This window comes from Haliaeetus leucocephalus, unplaced genomic scaffold (genome assembly GCF_000737465.1).
Source record: "Haliaeetus leucocephalus isolate CR32 unplaced genomic scaffold, Haliaeetus_leucocephalus-4.0 Scaffold195, whole genome shotgun sequence".
Classification (NCBI taxonomy): Eukaryota; Metazoa; Chordata; class Aves; order Accipitriformes; family Accipitridae; genus Haliaeetus; species Haliaeetus leucocephalus.
Window position 1 is genome coordinate 3,572,344 of NW_010972631.1, and position 25,260 is coordinate 3,597,603.

At 38.4% G+C, this 25,260-nt stretch overlaps 1 protein-coding gene across 1 annotated transcript in view; it reads left to right on the forward strand.

Annotated features, from left to right (window-relative positions):
- The window catches only part of ME1 (malic enzyme 1, NADP(+)-dependent, cytosolic), a 180,651-nt gene that overhangs the window by 117,038 nt on the left and 38,353 nt on the right, over nucleotides 1-25,260 (forward strand). Inside the window, exon 7 of the mRNA XM_010565742.1 lies at nucleotides 23,997-24,106. Within this exon, the coding sequence (XP_010564044.1) occupies nucleotides 23,997-24,106 (110 nt within the window). The remainder of the gene's footprint in view (nucleotides 1-23,996; nucleotides 24,107-25,260) is intronic.

Genomic DNA, 25,260 nt, shown 5'->3' on the forward strand with positions numbered 1-25,260 from the left:
TTTAGTTATTAGGTAATTAAGTCCAGTGTTCTGCTGTTCAGAAGTGTCACTTTGAGACTCTTAACTCAGGCATGACTGTCACATCCTTAGAACGAGGATGTAATAGGAGACAGTCCTCTGCTGGGAAAAATCGGATTATTTTATTTTTGTATGCTTTGCTCTTCCGTGTGCTGTGCGAGAGGACCACCAGTGGGTTATACTTTTTTTGTGCTATTGAATGACAGCTGCGATTCCTGACTGTAGGGACCACTATGAGTGAGTGAACTACACCACCACTAAATGACTGCAACTTCTATCACAGCAATGCTGTGGATTAAGAATAGTGAAGGCATCCAAAAAAAAAAAAAAAGTAAATTGCCAGATTTTGTGGATTCAAGCATTCCTGATTGAGCAGCTGATGGCAGAATGACCAATTGCATATTTTTTCCCCTAATATGGCATAGACCTTACTTAGGTTTGGAATGTCATGGCACAATTATTTGTGGTCTGCTTGAATTTTTCCTTCCCCGGGGGGGCAGAAGCTGTTAAAGACAACAACCTTATCTGGTGTGATGAGGTTGGATGTTCTTTGCTTAACACAACAGTGTCCTACCTCACCAGTAAATGAGAAAATGAACCCCCATGCTGTCTGCAGCAGACCATCTACTGCAGCTGGTTAGCACAAAATAATGTGCAGCTTTGCAGTCCGAGCAGTGCCTGAGCTTTAAATCAGTGTGGAAATCAGACCTAAGGGTTCTGAAAAGCTTGCTTGCATGTAATAAGTCTGCAACTTTTCATTGACTCACTCATTCCACATTTTTTGTCTGTTTATAGTTCTGTTTTTGCTTACCCCCTATAGCTGCCTTCTACCAGTGGTATTTCATCCTGCTGCCTTTTCTTCCTGATTGACTTTTGTAAGTTCCGGCTCTGCTTCCTCCTTTATTGCCCACTTCTCTCTGGAGAGGTTTGTTCAATCCTGATCCTACATGTGTTCTTACCCATTTTTGTTCTTACCTATAATTATCTCTAATCCTTCTATGTCACACCTGTTGCCTCCTTCATATCCTTCTGGATTGTTGATTCATGATTCTGAGTCTGAGGTTTTCCGAAAGTATTGGGTTTGTTATTCAATTACTTCATTTTATGATCTCCTAACTTCTGCTGTCTCTTTCTGGCTGTGGTATGTCCCACAGCCTTGGTTCCTTGGCTGGCTCTGTCATAGCACAGATCCCACCCTTCCCAGTCTCTTAATAAGGGATAAACAGATAAAAAGCAACAACTACTGCTTTTGAGCTTCTTTATTACTTCCTTGCTATCACTGTCCACAATAAAAATAAGAAAGGAAAGTCATAACGTAACTAAATTGTGTTCATTCTTTTTCAAACTAATTTGCTTGTATGTTCAGTCTCAGAAGGGCACAGGATGGTTTCTTTTCTTTGGACCTGTAGCCCTTGAAGGCAGAGATTCTGTCTTCTGCCACCGTCCAGCATGGTGGGGCATCAGTTTCTTTTGTCAGCCTCAAGAGTATAAATATTTAAATAGCTTTTATAACTGTTTTTATAGATCACTGAAGTATCTCAAATTTTGTTTTTTAAGCTTTGTCCCAAATGGGATGTCAGTGAAGTATTTAGTAACCTTGCTAAGTACTAAGGATTCAGCAAGATATTATCTTTATAGTCTTTTTTTGGAGTGATTAATACATTGTATGTAAGAAAGAGGAGACAGAGTTTCTTTCCACAAACATCTGTTTATGATTTAAACTCTGCAAAATATCCCCCAAAAGATTGTGTGAATACTGACTTAGGACTTTTGCCACGTATCCTACTGTCCCAAGGACTGCTCCTACACTACTGTTAATTTTGCTGGTACCATTCCAAATCTCTCATACTTAGTTTTAAAATATTTGTAGTCACATACCCTACTATTAAATAAAAAGTAAAAACCTGGGGAGCATTTATATGGTTGATATATAATATTACTTGAACATTGATTCTTCAACATAAAATTATGGTCAAAAGCATATAGTCATTATCAGTCAGTTGTGCTGTAAATACACATGAATGTATTTGAGAAACTCAGGTTTGCTCCACATGCCTTTTTTCTTCTTTTTGTATGTGTTGCTGCTCCTTTCCAGTGACAGATCTCGCCTGTTTTCCATGACACAACCATCTGGTCTTAATGTCTGGGACACAGCCCCCTTTTTCACAGCTTGCTAGGTCCCTCCCAGTTAGGTCTGCTCTGGTCAAGTAATGACATGCAGAGCTAATGTGTTTAAAAGGATCCAGCTAAACATTAAATTCTGTGCAGCCTTACTCCTGCACTAAGATGCTTCTTTCTCTTTCCTAGCTGTCCCTTGGACCAAAGAGAAACACATTATGTCAGTGTTTAAGAGGCTTTTGGGCAATGCCCTTAATAATATCCCTTCACTTTTGGTCAGCCCTGAGGTGGTCATTTGGACTAGATGATTGTTGTAGGTCCCTTCCAACTGGAACTATTCTATTCTCTGTGAGCTTTGCCTTTGTTGAGAGAAGTACATATTTTTCACTTTGTATGGTGCAATATGGTGGGAAGTTGTTGTTGTTAATGTAAACATGGGTTCCATAGTTTGTTTGTAGTGTTGCAATTTGAAAAATTGTTGTTTCCTCAGACATCAGGTGTGGTCCAGATAGTCCTGGTTAGGGTATAGCCTGTCCTTCTAGGGGAACAAGTTGTCTGTCTCTTGGCACAAAGATAAGGCTGTCCCCTGCAGCAACACTTGCTGGATCAATGCTCAGATTTGTATCAAGCAAACACCGCAAGAATATCAGGAAGAAGATGAGATTCCAGCATCTAAAAACCACTCTGATCTATTAAGAAGTTCTTTAAAGTACTTTAAACTGCAAAAACGGCAGTAGAGGTTTTGTTGGAGTAGAGAGGAAAGCTGAGAGCTAATGAGGACACAGTGTCATTCTTCCTCACAGAAAGGAGATTCCTTTGCAGCTCAGGTCATGGCATTATTGCTCATGACTTCAGAAGTCTTCTAGAATTTTTGCTGGAGATTCGAGCCAAGCTTTGAAAAAGTTTAGCTGTTGAGTGCTACATTTAAGAGTCCAACTCTGGGCACGTTTGGCTAGTGCGTGCCAGCTTTCTTGATGCTTCTAGCCTCTGTTGGTGCTTGAAGGGTAAGAAACAACATCTGGAAGTTGACAAATGGACTTCCAGAGCTGCTGTTTGTAGGGTTTCTCTGTGTGGGGATTGTTAGTCTTTATACTATTCAATAGCTCGTGTTTGCTAGCTATTATACACTAGTTTCGAGTGCGTAAGCTGAGTTCTGTCTGCTGTGTTTGAATGGTGTAACTGTTTTCACAGCACTATCCACAGTCCCAACCAGGAATCTCAGGGAAGAATCCCTAGGGACAGTCTCTTCTCGCTCTTCTGAGTTGTTATCCCAGAAATGATACAGTATTTATGAATTTGCAAAATCTTAATGTGCCTTTTTTTTTTTCCCTAAATAGCTCAAACAAAGGGAAAGAAACTGAAAATATTTTGGACACATCTGTACATTAAATATTTGGAGATGGCTGGGGACTTGATTATTTAGCTGAATTTTGTCAAGATTTGAAGCACTAGCTGTCTACATTGAATGCCAGGAAATGTAGACATTTTAAAAGATACATGTGTGTATATATGTTTAAATTTATAAAACAATAATAATTCCAGAAGTATAAAATTGGCTGTAGTCCTAGTTTTTCAGTTAAAAATAATAGTACTGGAGATATTGAGTGGAATCTCATGGCATTAAAACTGTTTTACCAGATCATTGCTAGATGCTTTTCTTATTTAGTAGACTTTAAACATTTCCAAGAGCTCATTATTCCCATCTCTAGGGAAGAGACGTTGCAGACAACTACAGTTATTGTACATCTTTCCTGGCCTTCTTGAGGGAAGTGGGGGGAGGGAAGCAGTGTAATGGATATGTGTTTCCTGAACAAAAATCCATCCCAGTGTCAAAGTCTTTTGAGCATTTGGATGAGAAACTGAACAAATTCAGCAAAAAAAACCCCTGATTACAGTAGCTAATGGCTTGGTCTGGATGATCTAGCTTCCTAAATCACATAGGGGAGAGCTGTAGAATGAGGGAGTCTTTCTTCTGCTAGCATTGTCGAAGTGTGAGAAGTTTACAGAACTAATCTCAGTTCACCATCTGATCCTAATTTTCAACTGAGTTCAGTTTATCATTGCCTGTCAGAGCCCTGAGACAAATGAAAACAAAAAGAAATTGGCTGGGTTTCTGTGTAAGAGGAAATTTTCCTGAATTCTGGAGGAGTTTCCTCCAGAATCTGTAAGGAGGATGTTCAATAGTGGTGTGATCCCCTACTGACAGCAGTCTCCATGTTCGGTTGTCATCCTTTCATTAAGTGGTTAGGGTCAGATGGCAGCTTCCTCAAAGCTTGTGAAAAATACATTTTGCAATTTATAATTTTCATTAATATAAATCACATAGATTGTAATTTTTGATGATTATTACAGCTCACAACAATAAATTATGAAAATACAGGGTACTTTAATAGTAGGATAGACAGTCTGATATTCCCAACCATTTCCTCCTATGTAAGCTTCTCTTTTAATCTATTAAATGGAACATTGCAATTGTAAGCAAAGAGGCAGTTTCAGTGTAACACTTATTCTTTCTTGTGCTGTTCTTATTTTTTAGTCAGCCTCTTCTTTCATAGCTTCTTGAAGTAGAAGAAATGGTCTCTTCATTACCTTTTGCATTGCTTGAGCACATGATTGAATCTGATACGTGGTTCTAAAACAGGTTTGTTTTGTTTATTGGCAATGAGTAGAAACATTTGCTATTTACTTTCTATTTACTTTTTTATTTTAATGTACAGATGATCCTGCCAGTATGAACAAATGTCATGATGTCACTGTGACCCTTTGTATAAGTTTAGCTATTAAAGCCTACCAGCAAATAAAAATATTAATCAAACCAAGCTTTAGCTCTGTCTTTAACTCACAAAGATATGGAATTTGGAGACTTAGGGACCACGAAGAAATATAGATGCCAAGCTCTAACTTATCTCATGTAAGAAAAAAAAAGATCAGTAATTTTTCATTAAGGGGGCTCAGATGAGCTTTTTTGATAGTACATGACAGTTTACATAAGAGGAACAGCATCTGATAGCATAATTCTGATTATGTTCAGTATGTTATGGATCATATGCATCCACTGAACTGCAACCAGCAAATGACAGATGGATTTTGGGGGCCACCTCAGATGCCACAGTGAATGTTTAACATGCACATTTAGATATCTGTCTGATACTGTACAAGTTGGAAGGATTATTTATTTAATCTATGAACTTGCATTACTTCATAAGACATCTTCCCTTGTAAACATTTCTTCCCAGAATGGTAATATGTGTATATGTGTATTTGCTTCTGCATGACTGGAAGAAAAATGATTGTAGCATCTTCTGTCTACTTGCTCCCTGCATTTCTGCAAAAATAAGTATTTTGAGAGTTATCCAGTGTTACGGCTGAAGATGGAGTAAGGTGAGCAGGTTTACTCATCTACAGGCACCCATTAGAGTGTTGGGTCACACAGTGCTTTTGTGGGTGTTCTGTGCTTGCTGTCATCCCAACATGTAATGGCTTGATAGCCTTTAAAAAGATCATGTGTATTAGGTGAGTGACAGGGAAAATAGCTTATAGACAGGTAGTTGAAAGAAATATGTAAAGTTATTATAGAATAAGCATAATTAACCATTGGTTACATTTTTAGACTATGTAATCTAATACCATGAAGACATTATCAGACCTCTTTCAGAAAACTCACAGTCATAGGAAGTACACAGACAATTCAGATGTTCTGCTGTATGCTGCATAATAATAATTGTTGCCATACTAAGGAAGCTCAAGGTGAGCTTGTTTATTCTGAAGAAGGCACTAAGGAAAGAGAAAAATACTTTTACTTTGATTTTTGTTATTATGGGTTTGATTACATGGTGTAGACATTGCACAGGGGTAGAATACTTTGCCATATTTTTCCCATATACACATATTTTTTCTGCAAAACCGATGAAATAACTTTTCCTTACTCCAGAACTTAAGTTTCTGGCTGGCTTGAGGTGACAGTATGATTCACCTATGCAAGCAAAATTCTTTGTTTTCTTCTGTGATTTAAGATCTGCATTTGGGGATGCAAGATGTCCTTAGGAGTCTGAAGAATCCAACTCTATAGTTTTGTGAAAGAGTAACCATAAAGAAGAGTAAGTTGTATTAACTAGCATTCTTAAACTGCTCCAATATGACCAATCTCAGTAGGTGCTATGCTGTTCTGCATATAACGCACTCAAATAATGAGTACTCAAGTAGGCCAAGTAATTCTAACTATGGATGTGAACATTTTAATACTGACCAGGACAACAAAGAACAGAAGTCAGATTGTTAGCTAGTGAAAAGGAATATTAACTAATCTTAAAAGGCAAATGGATATCTGATCAATAAATCATGAACAGGGGACTTAAACTTACTGAAGTAACCGAGATGTATTTTTTTAAGCAATATATCCTGAACATACCTATTAAAACAATCCAGTTCTCTAAAGTCATTGGAATACATATGGGTTAATAACTTTGAATGATTAGTCATAGAATTTACCAGTAATTACAAGTAACAGAAAGGTTTTTGCTTCAAAGGAATTAGTATAAATTTCTTTCCTTTGTGATTCTCCCCAGTCCTTCCAAAAAGGTGTGGCCTGGGTCTAGTTTCAGAAATAGTATGCATCTTCAATGGTGATTGAATCCAGTAAGAATTCTGGCAGCTCATCTGTGAAAAACCAATTTACCAAGTCTGCTAAACTATATATAAAGCTTTTTTGTTGGATTAATATTCAGAAATCCAAGGAATAAGTGAGTTATATGCAAAAAGGCAAATAATATAGATAGAAATAGAATTTAGAAAGAACATAAAAAGTATTCTTTTTAACTATTTGCTACATCCTACTTTCTCAGTACACCAAAGTTGGTATCTGAGCCAGTCAATTTGAAGTGCACATATATTCTGCAAAGTCTCTATGCTACAGTCATATCCAAGTATTCTAGTGTAGATGTATCATTAGTTTCTAAACAGCCTGAAATAAATCAGAGAAAAACTGCATCTCATTAGTGTGCTGCCTCTATAATCTAAAATAACATGTTAAACAGCAATTTTTTACTTCTTTCTGTGCCAGAAATTAGGAGACCATTTGGTACACATCTGAGGTTCCCTGAGGAAGGTCTAAATAATACTGTGAAAAGGATAGATAGCAGTGGGCTTAGCAGAGGATTACAAACAGTTCTGAGAAGTGTGCAGCCACTTCCTTTTCTCACCTAGTCCCCAATTATAAGAGCTATAATTTTATACATTACTCTTCTGAGATCACTGATATAATCCTCAGGATTTTGAATATTTGAGGAGACTAGGAGGAGGAGCCATCTAAAACTTCTAACCACCTGTTTAAAATGTTAAAATAGGGTTAGAACACTTCTGGGACCTTAATTTAGTCTCCAATTAACCTTTTTTCCAGGCATTGTTAATAAATATTTGAATATAAATTTACCAGTGAGACAGTTCGGACTGAAAAGTTTGAACCTGCTTCAAAGACAATTTTTAAGAAAGCTAAATTCATGATGATAAAGCGCAACCATAGCCACTAGCACAGGCTGCAATAATATGTCCAGTGTAGGTCAGCTGAAAGCATTGCCAGTTTTTCAATGTAAAATACAATGTTCATACTTTCCCTTTCTCTCTAGGGATTTCAGAAAGCTCCTGTTTCTGCAATGAAAGCAAGAGCGGCTATTATTTCTTTATGATGACTTCTGGAAAAAACATTACTCTTCTAAATATACCATTCTATTGAGCTTGAGTATTCCACTTCTATGGCAAAGTTTATAAACATTCCTCCAATTTTTCCCAAGTATAAATCCAATTAGGGGTGATTTTGAAGTTAATACGTGAAGTCTTGACTTCATTTAAATATTAATAGTGGTGGCAACTTTTGTAGTATGACAGAGCTGTGAAAAGGGGTTTTGTTAGTCTTTGAAGGTTTACTCTTTGTGTGGAGCTTTGAACATTATGACATACATAAACCATATTAGTAAAGTTGTAGAAAAATGAGTTTAATTGGTAGTAATAAAATGTGAGTTTCCCTTAAATTCTGGCTAATATTTTCAAAACAATTACTTGGTACTTCAGAAAAGTGTTCTCTCAGTTTTCTTTCCTTTCTTACCTTTAGACACGTAATACTGGACAAAGTTTTGTTTGAAAATTTCTGATATACTTCTGACCTAATTTTCTGTGGTCATTGGTCTAAGGATGTTGTTGGGTTTTTTTTTCCCTGTGAACTCTTCCTTTTCTGGTCCAGAATAATGATATGAAATCAGAGAGCAACCAAGCAGTTGCAACCCAGTTTTGTAATGTCGGTGTGGTTGGTCAGAATGCCACGTGTGCTAAGGAAGATGCGAAATGCTCTATATTTGAGTGGGAAGTGCTCCAGTTTTAGGCCAACTGTCACAAGTCTAGGAGAACTTTTCTTAAAGGCAACTATGTAAAGCCTGTGGAGCCCTTCTGAACTTTTATTAATTTCATCTTTCTTCTGAAAGATAATGATTTGCTTTAGCTTGCTGGTGCCAACTGCTGCAGGTTAAATGTATATTTATTAACTTGGTTTGCTGTTTCACTTGCAGAGCTGATTGAAAAAGCTTTTTATTAATACAGATTGGTAATCTTCTGGCATGACCCGAAAGTGCCTGGTGTATTTATCTTTAGAGAAGCTCTGATCCTCTTACAATAAGGCATGGTATAGAAGCAATAATCTAGATTCTCACCATTTTATATAACTGCTCAGGGAAGGGCAGAAAGAAGGAAGGATGCTGTCTGAGGAACAGCAGGTCACCATTCCCAGGAACTAAAGAGTTTGGCTGAACACATACTTATATTTGTTTTTATAATATTTTCTGGTTTGGGTTATCTTCTATGTGGTGTGCGCTGGTAGCGTTACCTATTTTTAGTGCTCTTTAATTTCAGTTGAATAGCATTGAGCTGGAAAATTAAATTGCACTAGCAATGCTACTCAAACAGAACCCACCCAGCTTCTGCGAGGGAAGTAACAGTGCTCTCCATCTCACTAGGATGTGTAAGATGAATCCGATGTCTTTCCTTGGGCTTAGTTCTTCTCTATGCTTGTCTTTTATTAGAAAAGATTTCAAAACCTGTATAGTCTTGCATAATCTCCCTCGTGGATTACAGTAACTTCTGGCTTTTGTGATACACACCTGGTTACCTTCCAGGAGGTCCAAATGCTGCTGCCAAACTCTTCTTCCTCTCCTGTGCTTTGTTCACACTTCCTCTTTAGATAATGTCCTCATTGGCTGCGCATTGCTTTACTACACCAAAATAGTTTTTGTTCTTTCATGGTTCTGCACAGCTTTATTGCTACCTCTATCTCATCTCTGCTTCAGTTACACAGCTCTGCTACCCACCACATTGTTGTTTATTTTTTTTTTTCTTAAGAGGAATTTTTTTTTTTACCTTTAATGTGGAATGCCTTCCCCTGTTACATCTGCAACACAACTTTTTTTGGCTTCCTTCATATTGCTGTTCAAAATCTACCTTTTGTAAGTCCTTTCAACCATCCTGTAGGGCACTGAGTGTGCTGACATAATTGAATGTTTGGAATCGTGTATTATTTAAGCATTCTTCTAGCCATGTTCAGTGTACTGCAAGTTTATAAAGCCAGAAAACATTTTTGTAAACTAATTCAACCTTCTCCATAACATGGGGCATTTGGTTAGTCAATTGTTTTTGATATTTAATTCTTAAATTACAGACATCAGAATAGTCAAGAATATTATAGCACTGGTTATACTGTACCAAATATAAAGGTGAGGTTACTCCGTCCATATTTGATAATCCCTTATCTTTACAGCTCTTATTTGCATTAATCTTTTTGGCTGTGATATTTGCTGAGCAACAGTATATGTCCATTACCTATAGCTTTCTTTGAAATATACCTTTCCAGAATAGAGTTCTTCACTTTTGGTCCTTGCTTTATAAATTTACATTTGGCCACATGGAAATAAATATATTTCTGTCTTTGCCCAGCTTACAGGATAGCACCCTGTTTCATAATTTATGATAACTTCAATCTTTGTATCATGTGTAAACTTTATTAGTAATGATTTTATTTTTTTCCCAAGTTATTATTATAAAATATTAAATAACATTGTCCCTGAATTCCTACAGGGCTCATCAGAGGGGTAAATGCTGCTTTCTCTTCTTATTCCTCCCCATCTCCTTTCATTTAGTTGCCCCTGGACCTGTCTTGATATGATATTTAGATTGTATGTAATGGATAGCAGAGATTTAGTCATATAGTTTAATTGTCTGAATGATCTTAAGAATGCAAATAGAGTGGAATGGAAAAAAGATCAAATGCTTAAGATGTATTGCAGAAAAACATCCTAGAGCTCATGTAGATGGTGTTCTTGGAAAAGAGTCAAAAGAGAAGTTGGAAGTTGGATGCCCTTTGGGCCTGTATCTGACACAAGATTTAGACTACAGAAGAGTTGTGGACGACTGATCTAGTGTTTTCTGGAGTAATGACATCTCTAAAGACAGTGAGATTGACTTCAGGCAATTGTAAATGTCAAGGTTATTTCTTCATAGGTAAAAAAATCTCTGACCAGGATGGTGGCAGAAACTGAATCATCACAGCATGATTATGAAGAATTTTAAAATCACACAGGATAAGTTCAGATCTTGTCCAGGCAGACTTCTTTGTCTAATGCAGTGCTGGGCATAAAACCCATAAACCATCTTGATACCAATGTAGCAGAAGTTCTGTGCTCCTTTGAGTCAGTGGAACTGAAGAGTTGCCTGGAATAGGTCGTCTTCCCATCCTCTTTAGGATCAGAAAACCTGTAAGGTTCAGTGCACTCAAGGACATACAACTTACTGATTTTCCTAGGAAGCCTTGAATCCAATGTTTCTGGGCTCTAGTCTTTGACGCTGCTGACCTGCATACTGGGGAAGCTGGTAAACCACAGACACAGAGATTGCCAGGTTCTTGAAATTTGGTCCTTCAGCATCTCCTGTAAGCATGATGACTAGAAGCTGAGGTTGCTCCTCCTTGTAAGGCTCTGAGAGGGTATTCTGTTAAGGAGGCATCCTGTAGACTGACTTTGGAAGGAAAGTGTGTTGCAAGAAACCAGGCTGCCATATTTCTGTCGGGAATACAGAAGTCCATACAACCACAACTAGCATCTGAAGGTACTGCTGGTTTTCTCTCCCTGTGTATGGTTGCAAGGGCATTTATTCCACAGTGCCTAAGACTATGATATACACCCCAGGCATAAGATGCAATTCTGTCCCAGTGTGCTTAAGATGAGATGTGACACTTCCTTTCAACTCCTGTCCATCTTCTCCTACTGAAATGTCACTTAGATCTCAACCCATGCACTTACCCATCTAGGCAAATTATTTCACATGCCTGAGCCTCTTTTCATGAGTCAGCAGTATTGGTTTTGACTGAAGGGATCCCAAATTAATTTTGAGCTTTTTTTACTTCCCTAGTTTTGAAATGGCTGCATAGTAAAAACAGTTTCTAGCATAAATTATCACTGCTGGAATATATTGGCTACCAATGGTTGGGGTGGTTCACATTACAGAATTCAGTGGTTGCTGGGGCACTCAAAAGTCCCAGCTCTCCTTCATGGATGTTTGAGATAAACTTCTATTTTATGCTTCCTTTCCCTCCAAGAAATGCTTAAGGAAAATAAGGATTAACTTAAGGAATATACCATGCTATCCAGTTAGGGGCATGCAATAATTTTCACATGGGTAAATGGTGATTGTTAATGCTATGAGCTATTTTGGAAAAAAATCTCTGATGTGTCCAAGGTAGACTGCAATTTTTTCATGTTTTTAATTGTAGAAACTTGAAATTAAAATCAATAATTGTAAAACCTACAAATAAATTCTCTTGCAATCTACTTTCTCCCAGTCTTGGGGAAATAAGAGGAGAGACTTAAAGAAGCAGTTTCTTTACCATCAAGTACCATGAGAGTATGTAGTCCCAAATGGCTTCTCAGATATCCTTCCTGAAGTCCCAGGATTTTGTCTGATCCTGGAAATTCTCCATTGAAGTTGATCCTGGAATAAATGTAATAAAGGTGAATCTTTTCTACACAGTGGAATAACAGCTCCACTGTGAATTACAGGGGTTTCCAGTTCGAGGTTTCATACATAACTGAGATTACAGTGCAAAGACAGCATAGCATGCTGTGTTCACTGTGGAACCGTTGTGGAAGAAGGAAGTCTGTTCTTCAGATCCAGCCCTATGACATGTCAGGTACCTCCAACTTGAGGCATCTTTGAGATTTAAAAGCACTCAACCCCTCACAGTTAGTGCAGCGTAGAGAGCCAGTGAAGTTGTTGTAATCCAGGAGGGGGGAAAGCTGAAGAATCCTTTAGAGGTGTAACTGTTCTGGCTTATAGAGAGAGAGAAGAAACCCCCTTTTCTCCCCTTCAATTGGTGATGTTGAGTAAAGACCAGCATTAAGTTTAGGCATAATGGAGTTACTGATTTTGTGTACAGTAAAGGGCTTTCTTCATAATTATAGTGTGGATTGCCTAGATCTAGTTCTAAAGACATTAATGTAAATGGAAGTGGGTTTGGCACTAAAAAACTAGCCAAATACTATCCTGTCCTACCCTCATTCTCATTAATTCTCATTATTTACATATAAATTATTTGTCATACTGCAAAATTTGTGTTGCCTAATTGGAGAAGAAATAGGTCTTTGTATTATGTCAAATAATTAATGCTCTACACATTATATGGTTAGTTAGATTTTATCATCCATGTTCACCTGGAGTGCTGTATCCAGTTCTGGCCTCCCCAGTACAGCAGAGACATACTGGAGAGCGACTAGTGAAGGGCCACCAAGACTGATGGTCTGGAGCATCTCTCCTGTGAGGACAGACTGAGAGCTGGGGCTGTTTAGCCCAGAGAAGCAGCAGCTCAGAGGGATCTCATCGGTGTTTAGAAATATTGGAAGAGAGAGTGTAAAGAGGAGAGAGCCAGGCAGTGTGTAGAAGTGGTGCCCAGTGACAGGACAGGAGAAAATAGACACAAACATTGTGCTTAAATGTAAGAGAAGTTTAAGCTTAAGAAAAAAACTTTGTACTGTGAGGGTGACCAAGCGTTGGCACAGGTGGCCCAGAGAGGTTGTGGAGTCTCCATCCCTGAAGATACCCAAAAGCTGACTGGACGTGGTCCTGCACAGCCTGCTTTAGCTGACCCTGCTTGAGTGGGGGGTGGATGAGATGATCTCCCGAGGTGCCTGCCAGCCTCACCCATTCTGTGATACTCTGCTGTAATCTTCACAGTTCCTCAAGTCAGACAGCGTGCTCTCTAAATAATGCTTTGAAATAGTATGCTCCTTCTTCCTTAAATTCTGCATTCTCCATATCTTTAGTCTAGCCTCCGATATGCTTTTTTTCTCAAGTGTAATTTGTGTTGCAGGTACATAAGATATTTTAATGCCTTAAAAATACCATCAAGAATTTGGGGAGAGAGAGGTGTGTTTCATAAACGATCAAACAGTACACAGATTTTGGAATGTATTTAATCTGTCAGAAATACTTTAAGTATTCCGGTTACCAACCTCCCTTTGACATTTCTGAAAGGTCATTATTTCTTTGCCTTTTAACAGTCAGGGTGAAGGCTGTCAGTGGTGGAAGTGAGATTTCCATCTGTTCATTATACCTTAAGTAGCAGGGGAAAAGAGCAGATGTGCTGCCCCAGGCTTCGCACTAATTTGGCTATCCAACTGCATCTTTCATTTTAGGGAAAACATCTCTAAACTCATACAAATATAATTAAATATGTAAGCAAATGCAGGCATCTTGTTTTAACCTCCCGAAGCCACTTAGCAATCTTTAGGATCTGGAAAAAGATACTGTATCTTTTCCAAAAAAGCATTGCATTTGCTATAAATCACTCAGGCCTGATTCAGTAAGGCATCAAAGCATGTACTTACGTTAAAGGAAAGGAATAATCCTGTTGACCCAAGCTGGAATTCTCATATGTTTAAGTGAATACCTTAATAAATTAGCCTTTATTGAAATAGTATTTTTAAATGCTGTTAGACACAGTTAAAATAAATACAATAGAAAAATCATTATGGAACTTTCTGGTGTAGAATTATCAGCCAAGGATCTCTTTATTTTTGTTGCTATAATGCAAACCGTACCCCCTTTTTGGCAAGTGGAGAAAATTAGTGTGTGGGCAGTGAATATATGAAGGTTCATTCTCGAGAAAATAAGATGCAGCTTGTATAAGCAAAATGCCACCTTAAAGTACGCACAGTCAACACAAATCTAATTTGTGCAGCCAAATGGGAACATTTACCTTTTCTAAGTGCAGCTGTCATTTTAATACAGAAATCTGAGAACTTGCCCAGAGAAACATTTCATGTCCAGATTTGGAAATTGAGGCTTCTTAGATGGTTCCACTAATCACAGTAATTATAAATAGTGATATATATAACATAGTATCTTTCATCCTACAAGATCTATAGAGGACTTCCCTGTGACAGCCCTATGCTGTTGTTAACCACTGTTCAAGTGCTGCTGTACTTATTTCTTTCTGATAACTTTTGTAAAAATTTAGAACATTAAAAATCTTATTTGTAAAACGTGCACGTGCATGCCAGCACAGGGGAAACCTCAGAACTGTGGCTTTCTGATGCTTTTCTTGGCAAAGTAAAATTCCTGACAATCTAAACCAGACAGTAATTTTCATTGACTTTTTAACAAATGTTTAAAGATTGCAGTCATGAAGTGACCAGGAAACACCCGTCTGAAACCAAATTCAAATGATTTAAGCTGTGTAGGGTGACTTAGCATACAGTGTAATGTATTTTATGTGCTCTTTTTTTGATAATCACAGTTCTTTTTTGCTTTAATGTAAAACCATTTAATTAAAATAAAAAAGTAAGCTTGAAGGGCTTACTGAGGACCACTCTATATTTTGGGAGGGCAAGACATGACACACACCTTTAGCTACAGCTAAAGATTCGTGAGGAATAAAGCTACTCACTATTTCCAGCTGAGATGGATTTCTTTCTTGATTCTCTGTTTTTCTGATTTAGCCTACTCAGACACTTGACCAATCCATCTGTTCAGTACCCTTCCCTCCCTCAGGCAGAAGTGTCACAGTGCCAGGTCTCTAAAGAAGAACTGAAGAGGCCGAAAAGGAAAAAAAAAATAATCTCAGATCATCTGTCTCAAATCTGCATTCATCTCTTTTAAGTGAATATAAAACTCAAGGTAATTTGAGATTGTTCTTTGGTCTAAGTCACAGTTAAAGCAGCTAAGCGTTAACACTGGAAAAAGCAGTAGAATAGCTAAGAGAGGTAGAATTACATTTTCAGGCTCCCGGAGTTTTACTTTTGACTTAGGTGGGGTCAGGATCAGGTAACAAGTGAACCAATATAAACTCATGAGAAAATGTTACAGTAATTCAATTTGCTGTTTACTTCAAATCCACATGGAATGTTTGGGTTTTTTTTTTAAGGAGGAAAACTACCAAAATTTACAATACAACTTTCTTCCTCTTCAGATTTAACCTAAGCATTAGCCAAGCCCACATACCTCTGCATTTGTGGAAGTTTGCATGTTATGTTTTTTCATGGCAGTGATCTAGTCTGCTGGGGCTGATATTTGTATATGTCAAAAACTGAGTGTAGGAGTTTGGCTCATGTATGACTTTGTGAAAAAAGTATAATTTATTTGTATGACGTGCATTATACTGTATCTCAGTACTGTGTCATCCAGCCACCTTCCTGCGGAGGGGACTGCTTCACAGTGGAGAAGAGACAACTTGACGCAGTCCACTATAGGAAATTCATTTGACAGCACTCAGTGCAAGATCTTATGGAAGAGAGAGGTGGTTTTATGTTACAAAATCTCTAAATGGGTTGGTTTTACTCAGTCAGTCTCACACCTGTGTACTCAAAGCATCAGGGTGTATGGGTTCACGTGGTCTGGCCAGGATTGCTCATGTGCAACACTGAAGGCAAAAGGGCCCTGGCTGTCAAGTCCTCAGTGCTTTTTCTGGGCTCCTGGTGATAAGTGGTGATAAACTTGATTTTTATATGCCTTTAGGATCCAACAGCTATGCTGGCATGGTTATTTTGCCTCAGGGTTCTTCTTAGTTCCGCCTCCATAAATTTTAGGCAAGTCTGCTGTCTATTTGTCTGCGTATCCTCATGTTGAATTTCTTTGGACTGTAATACAACTTCTCGCTGTGCCCATAGGATAAGGAGTGGCATATGTGATGTGCCGTGGTAGCGAATTGCTATAGTTGCTCTTCTGCTGTTGTCAAGGTGCAGGGTCCTGGTTCAAGAGTTGGCTGTGCTGTGGCCTTACCAGAGCTCAGGCCTGCTCGTCTTGATGTAAATGAGATGTTTTTAATTTTCCTGCGGTCAATTTTGTCCTTTGTTATCCATGCGCACCACTGTTTTCACCTTTGTTTGCTGCTGCTTCCAGTAGTGCATACATTTCCATTCACACTTCACTCACACCAACCTTCGTAGTTCTGTTACAAGACTCTATAGGTCCGCACTGGAAAAGTCAAAGTTATTGATCAAGCCCAGTTCCTGACAACATTGTTGTGTGAAGTACCTTAGAACAAATATCTAAATCCAAAATAAAATACAAATATTTTTGCAATGAGAAAAAATGAATCTTTACAACAATGGTAATTTATGGTGAATTATTTCACAGCCTTTATGCTTTACAGCCCTGACACGTCTGTAGTTAATTCAATCAGCTATTGGAGTAGAAGAAATCTAGTTCAGGTTCTCTAGTGACTGTCAATATTAATCCTTTAACAGCACTTTGAAAATGCACAAAAACTAGGGTATGTTTAGAAGTGTTTTCAACTTCATGTTTCAGTAGGATGGACTTCTAAGACTGCAATTTAAAAAGCAAGTAGTCCTCACTACAAAGTGTGATGCAACCAAGCTGATGAAAAATTGAGTTAAAAAAACAGACCATCTTTTTCTTGTAGTAATTGTTTATGTTAGTATACCACAAATGCTTTATATTTAATTACCTTTATGCATAAGATAAGCCCTTTATGTAAATAGTGTCTGACTGTGGACAGAGAATCTGGTTTTGCTTGTCTGCTTATGAGCAACAACTTCTACGACCACCAACCACAAGATCTTCCTAATTCAGCACGGCTCTGCTCCTAAACCTGGCTGTTCCCAAGACCTGCAAAGTGCACACAAGTAGCAGTGCCGTTGGCCGGGGGAAAAAAAAGGGGAAATTATGAGCCATCTCCAGCCCGTTCTGGGACAGAAAGGCCATGGAGATGAACACCAAACCTGTTCTGGAGAGGGAAAGAGCAAGCAGAGGAGTGTTAGAAGCACTGGTGCAAAGCAGGGCTGCACTGCAGACACTGTAGCACTGTGGTTGTGCCAGAGAATAGTAACATGGAAAGTTTTTGTGGAATTATATTGCCTTAAGGAGAACATGAATGGAGCAAGGCTCTGCTGCTGGTACTAGGGTGGGTGCTAAATGCTGCCATCTCCCCTGCACCCATGCCTAGTTTGGGTATGTACTGAGCTCACTGGGGCAAGGACTGGTTTGGAAACAGAAAATGACTATGAAAAATAGTCCTAAGAAAGTAAATGCTTTCTGTAGATAAAATAAAAACAATGGCTGCCTGCAGGGGAAAAAAAAAAAAAGAAGAAATTTAAATAGGGTCATTCATGTGGAAAGCAGAGATGCTGACAGTTTAAGTTCGTTAGAAAATCTCTTCCTGTGAAGAATGTCCTGTCTCCAACTTGCTGGTCCAATTCAGGAGAGAGAGAGAAAGTGATCTGTAATTTAACGATACCTATTCTGGGAAGGTATTTGCATTGTAGCACTGGCTAGAGCTGCATACACCTTGGACAGATTTCTGTCCTGTGCAGCTGTAGCACATCAGGCTGTTACGACAGGCAGCATGAGTAGTAACGTCTGCTGCAGAGTGGCTGTGGGGCTTGCTGGAGGGTTTCTCATCTTGGCCATCTTTTTCCACAGAACATATCCATAGCAATTATTGTGGAAAACTCTATCCCCCTCGGTCAAATTCGGCTGAATTTAACCAGCAGGTTAAAATTGTAGTGGAAGAGGTGCTGGGATGGATGTATGACCTCATTGCAGCAGTTCACTTGCTTTATGAAATGAAGTCACAGATAGCTTTGGGGAGAGCAGGAAGAGAAGGCATCCAGGTCAGAAGAGCTGTCAGGAGGGAAGGCATCCTTTCATGAAAGCCTTGGCACAAAGAGGAGTTTCTAGCCGTGGCCATTATGCTTTAAATCCGTTTTGAGCAGTGGGATATATGGAAATGAACAAGCTGATAGCATTTGGAGTGGGAAGGAAGGAGATGATTTCCACATCGTCCTGGTGCACTATAAATGGTTCTGGCTGGCGGAGCGGCTGCGTGACGCACGAGGCAAGGGAGAGAACGCGAATGTTGCTATCATTTTGGTTTTGCTCCTTCTTAGGAATGGGTGGCAGCAACCACTTCTGATGGTTTCTAAGGCTTTTTCAGTTCCAGGCCCATAAGAATAAAGAAAATAGTCAAATAGGATTTTGGAAGTTCTAAAAACCTAAAAAGCAACCACTTGTTCCTTTAGGAAGGTTTCCAAAACAATGGCTGGCAGTAAGAACAAATGATCCGAATATATTTCCAGAAAAATTTCTTAGCTGTAGAAGTAAGCATGGATTTTACTGATCATATGGTTTGAATTCAAAATTATGCCCAAACTTTTATAGCTCCCACTGGATTCTTGAGGGTTTTCCCTGTTTGAGGTTCTTAAGAGCGTCGGGTTGCCAAAATGCTAGTACGGTATATTAGGGATGGTTAAAGAGCTGTGGACATTTTTCTCCAGCCTGTTACATAAAGATATAATCTGTAGAATGGTTTGAAAGATTAACATTGTTGTCACAGACAATTGAATATAAATTTATTTATAAATGGGGAAAACTAAACTACAACTGTCACATAAAATATGTTGTAAATTGGGAGAAGTATTGGAAACAGTGTTTTCTGGCAACCACACATTGTTCAGTGGGGCAGTTCTTTTTAATCCATTGTCCAGCATTTGTCTCCCATACTTGATGACACATTTATGTTGCATGCTTGCCACCACTCTTGTCCGTATTTTCTGTCCATAACAGAAAAAGGAAGGATGGCTTTGAACTTCTGTCTGGTTGGATCCTGATTCAGACTGTCTGTATGACTTGGAGCAGGAGACTAAGATCCAAGTACAAATAAAAATGTGGGTGACAAAACAGGATTTATGAGGGGGAACAGTGATCTGGCTTATCACTTTCTATGGATGATTTATATATGTTTAATCAGCTACCACAGTGACAGATCCCAAACACGCGGAAGAGAGGAATTCACAGCTACAATATACTTGCCTGCAAGAATCCAGCAGTCCTAGCCAGGCTACTCAAGCCAAGCTTTTGCTATCAGAGAAATGTTTTCCAGAGCAAGAAAATAGTTAAGAATTCACTAGGGCATTTGTTATGGTTGCACACTGAGGAGGACTGTTTCCCAGATTTTCATTTAATTTCTTAGTTTTGGTAGTCTAGGACTAGATCCATCATTTCTTTAAGTATTCTGCTTGAGACAGTTGATATCCAGTGGATAGGTTCTCTTTTTGTTTATTTGTACCACCTTTCAGTATGAACATGCATGTTAGTTACGTGTTTCCCCATTTCCCCAGTTATCCCCTATGTATCCCTGGTCAAGAGTAGTGATAGCTGGAGAAATGTTGTCTCTGTTTTGGGCAAGTGATAAAGCATGATATGTTGTATGTGACTCATGTTTGCAGCATTGTAGTCGTGTGCAATGTCTGCTTGCTCCTGTGACTCTATTGTTGGTGACACATTAAAATTAAAAGGATTTTAGGTTACATTTTAAATGTATGTGCCTTAAAATTTCAAATAGTAAGGTGAGATTCTCCTAAGGTATGTGATGATCATGTTTAGCTACTTAGATAAGCAGTACACAGGTTAACACCCTTATTTCACACTATAATGATATGTAGTCCACTACATTTAAAATATGGGGAAATATCTCTTAGAGCGTTTTCTATCATGACAGTTCTTTGTAACTTTGCCTCCTAATCTTCTTGTCCTGCCTGGAGCTGCTGGCACTCAACTGCAGGCCTTTTGTTTTTAACACGCCCCCTGTAACAGTCAACCACAACCATTCAATGGTGTTCTTAAATCTGATGATTTCGTTTGTAGCAAATCTCAGTTCCTTGCTTCTGGACCTACCTGATCAGTCAGTCTGTATCACCTGAGGAAACTCAATGAAGTCAATCTGTGCCATATCTGTGTCAAGTAGTGATGACAGATGTTAAGATTGTCATGCTTTAGGATGGCTCTATGCTTTGTTTTCTCTTTCCATAATGTTTGAAAGATAATATGAATTAGAGTGCTGTAGTGGTCTACAGTTGCTGGAATTTGAGTAGTTTGGAAGGCACAACAGGATTTGATGACCGCAGGCAATAAAGTGCTTGGTTCCCTTCTTATCCAGCAGTTGTTTGTCTGCCATACCCACCTATGGAGAAGTGCAGTTCCAAACCAAAAATTTGCAATGACAATATAAGGTATGAGGTGCAAACAGGCAGGACATGCTCTGCTTTCATGAGGGTTGATTCAAACAGTTTCCCTTTATATGGAGAAACCACAACCTAAACCCGTCCATCAGAGTGCGATGGGGGTGGAAGCTTACTGCAGAGTGATACGGGGAGGAAAGTGGGACTTAGCTGTTGGCTGTGAACACCATTTTAGGTTTTGGCTCAACGTTCTGCTGTAAGTGATTGCGATAGTAAGATGTGGAAGTCATAGAAGGATTGGTGGCTGTTTTCGTATGGTCACTGCTTCCAGAACCGTGTGGCACCTTTGGAGCCAATTCGTGATTGCAAGGGGATTTTCTGGAATGCCAGAGATTAACTGTTTTGTATTACCTCATCTGTATGTCTCATCTGTTAGTGGTTTTGAGAACAGGAATACTGCAAGCAGAGAAACACTGTGTCATTTTCTTGTCTATCATGGGTATCCAGTGACTGGATTTGATTAGATTTTTTTGAGGACATAGACCTCAAACTTCACAAATCTTATGAGGTACTGCTGGTCATGGGCAGCACTGAAGTCTCAGGTTTTTTACTGGGTGTCACGTATAACACTTGCAATGAATAAGAATGCTGCTTAGAAATTTTTCTGCTGTAACACCAAAATCTCAGAGGCCCAGAATTAGACTGCCTGCATTTTTTCCATTTTAATTAAACAGCCATGGTATCTTGCTCAGAGAATTAGTATGGGTAGTGTGCCCAGTATAGGACTAGTGTTTTCTACAGGGACACTGATTTAATATAATTCACAGGGAGTTTTGATCTGTGTCTACAAACGCAATGGGTAAAAAAATGGAGAAAAATCAAATGCAGATGAGAAAATGGAATGTTATATAGGGTAAAATAAAGAAACAGACATTGGCTTAATGACATCCAAGAAACACTTCTAACCAGGCTCCAGGATTCCAGAGTGTTAATCTCATTAGTTTCATATTATTATCTAATTGTCAGCTCCTGGACCCTTATGGAATCACAGATATTCACATGAGATACTGAACCAGGTTAGAAATTTAAATTAATTATTGAAAAGTATCTCCAGTTTCTTATTTGAACTCGGTTGTGATTTACTGTACTGAATTACTGACGCACCAAATTCTCTTTTAAACAGTTGCCTGTCATTATGCTGCTGAAGAAGTGCAGGTTTTTCCATAAAACCTGAAGATGTATTTATTTTCAGCAGGGATTACCATTCCTGCCAGTGGAATCCCAGTAGTTTTGGCTAATTGTAATAAGGCTGTAAATATGCGATTTCCATGGAAATTAATTTAGTCATAGGAATTTTTGTCCTTTTTTTTTTATATTGATGGTTTTGCTTAACGTGGTTGCCAAACACATGTATGGTTTAAAGAAAAACTCAATTAACATTAGAGTAGATTATTTATACTGAACTGCTCAGTATACGTATGTATTGCTTTTCTGGATGAAGCTGGAAGTACTTGACTGTCTCTCTTGGATTTGTGCTGTTAGTAGATAAGGAAAATCCTCCTTTAGCTCAAACAGGGCTGTTGAGATCTTGCCCTGTTAGACCGCAGTGTTAATAATTTCATAGCAACACCTTAATGCAATATTTTAAAAAAGTTTTAATGGTTCCTTAGTCTGTGCAAATTGCCATCAGGTTTAGTTAAGTTTAAAATACTTTTTTTTTTTTTTTAAAGAACTTTTCTTGTAATATTATTCCAGGGTGGGATAATGTTTATGTGATATTTCCAGATCCAAACTTGTACAGACAGTTTTAGTACTAATCCTATATTTTAAACTTGTCATGTTTTACTTTTTTTTTCCCCACATGAGATTGACAGTATTCAAGTTTGGGTTTTTTATTTTCTTTTTCCCTGTTGCCAATGTGCTGTGAGCTTGAATTCAGTCTTTACATAGTTTTTGTCTAGAAATGTCTTCAGTGTTTTGGAGGATTTTGTGGGGGTTTTTTTTGTTTTGTTTTTGCTTTAGGAAAGTATTTGAAAATGCTGTATGGGAATGTTAAGCAAGGAATCCAGAGACAGTACTATTATGAAATGCACCTAAGGACTGGAGGATGCATAGTAGTAATATTAAATTAATTAAACTTATTATTAACTTTCATTTTAGGAGTAACCTTATTGGCACACCAGGGCAATTTTTTTACTTGTTAGGTATTGCATATGAGTCTAGTGCCAGGAGCCTGGCATTTCCTTATTAAAAAAAAAAAAAAAATACACCTGTGTTCCTCTCTTCAATAATTTTTAGATGTATTTGAGATGCCTTATGCCTGTTGAAGTCGACATAGGCACCTACTTGTACTAGAAAAATGCTGTTGTTTGCTCCCTATTGGTAGTGCAGCCTTGGTACGCAGTGAGTCCAAGGCAGCAAGGTAACACAGTAAATTGTTTCCAAGAAATGTAGTGATTGGCATTAACTTTGAGACTGTTACCACAAGGTTCATCAAAAGTTACTTACCCATGCCATTGAACTGACTTAGATAGTCATAGCAGGTAAATGATAGAAATTGTTAATCTGATGCAACTGCATACTATATTTTCAAAATATAGTATATAGAGATTGCAAAGGACTATAGGAATTGTCAATTTGAATTGTTTCATGAGCTACAAGGATGCAAAAACATTGAAGTGCTTGTTAACTGATTCTTAGCATAATGTTCAAGAAACATCTAGTATTCCTACCAGAAAATCAGTTTTGACAATCCAGTGAAAGAGTAGATGTAAGAAATGTAGATAAACTCTTTTCTGCATATACCCAAAGTTTCAGTGTATGTTAGCCAAGTGTAACTCGATTCACATTTGCAGATATCACTTTCCTTCCTTAAAGTGTTCTCACATATTTATCATTTGTTAGATTAACCATGTTTCTGATCAATACCTCTTTTATAATAAGCATGGTTAAGCATCATGTTGAGTGATGTCATGCTGCTGACCTGCATAATGATAATAAAATAAAATCCATGTTCTGAATGTGTTACCTTTTTACTCCATTCCTTTTGGGACCAATTTTTTTTGCTCACTAGCTGATTGCTCAGCAAAGATTTCTGTTGAGATGTCAGCAGAGAGATGAAGGCCTTTTCGCCTCATCTTTATTCTTAACTTAGAACTGAGTCAAGCATATTAGTAGTCTAAATATGTCTTCTAGATAATTTATACGAATGTAAAGATACAGAATATAACAGAAATATTAGTAGATGTATAAATCGTATTATACTTGTATTCAAAATCTGACTGCAAATGTTAATAGCTTTTTAATAAACAATTATGTATTATTTTTAATGTAATGCACAATTTTTTGTCTTTCTAGGTATGGCATGAACTGCCTCATTCAATTTGAGGATTTTGCTAATGCTAATGCATTCCGCCTCCTGCATAAGTACCGTAACAAGTATTGTACTTTCAATGATGACATTCAAGGTAACAGACTCTTTCCCTTCTCTTCTCTTCACTCTTGTGATGCTCACAAGCCAGAAAAATGAATCTTAATTGATGTACCAGAGGGAAAAAAGTATATCAGCTTTCGTGTGATATTTGAAGATGTTCAGTACAGGTCACATTTTGCCGTGGGTTTCCTCAGCATGGGTTTCTGGAGAGCTGTCTCTGTTCTTAACCTTTCCGCTCTCATTTATGCCTCATGCTTTATTTAGATGTTCATTCTTCAGGGTTTTTTTTTAACAGTTTAGTGTGTGGATGGCTCTCCCATATAAATTATTAACTTCAGATCTTTGGGCAAATGTCAAAGCTCAAGCCTGGACAGTTTTTTTGTCACTGCAGTGGCAACTGCTCCACTGTTCCTCCATGTAAGGGAGCTTGCTTGATAAATGTCAAACTGTGTTTCAGTTCTTAAACTGACAACTCAGTTAAATATCCTTCTAGTTTTCCTTGCAGTGTCAGGGCTGCATTCAATTTTAGAGGGAAATTATCCCCCTGATTCTGCTTTCCCATCTGAATCATTTGTAGCAGCAGGCAAAAGGAAAAGATCTAGGATAGAAAATGTCAGCAAGGGGGATTCCCCCAGTGCTCAATCTAGACGGACATCTTGTCCCTTCCCTCCCAAGAAGACAGACAAACAGGGCTGAAGCGGCGGATCCTGCTGCTTGGGTTGCCTTATTTCCTGTCAGGAAAAGGCACTGGAAAATAACTTTCTCTAGGGCAGTTAAATGCACTGCCTCCCATCGTTGCGAGGAGACTGAAGTCAGATGAACTGCTGGAGAGAGGTACCCAAGGAGGGTCCTGGGCACCCAGCTGCCTCTTACCCCTCATGTTTCCATGGGTGCGTGGAGATCCTCAGCAGTGACAGGATCAAAAATGGGAGTTTAACTGTCTTCGTTTCTAACTGTTTGCAGTGACACTTTAAGCCAGGCATTAGGAGCTTGAGTTTTCCAGAAGTCATTCTTGAGTCATTCTTGGGACCTAAGTCTTATTTCAGGGACTCAACGCATGGCAGTGGATTCAAATAGGCCTTGTCTTTCTGATGTTAGGGATTTGGCTAGCCACATGAACTGTGTTTCTGTTACAAGCCTGGCTGAGTTTTACTCCTGCATCTGAAACAGATTATGGAGGACAAACTC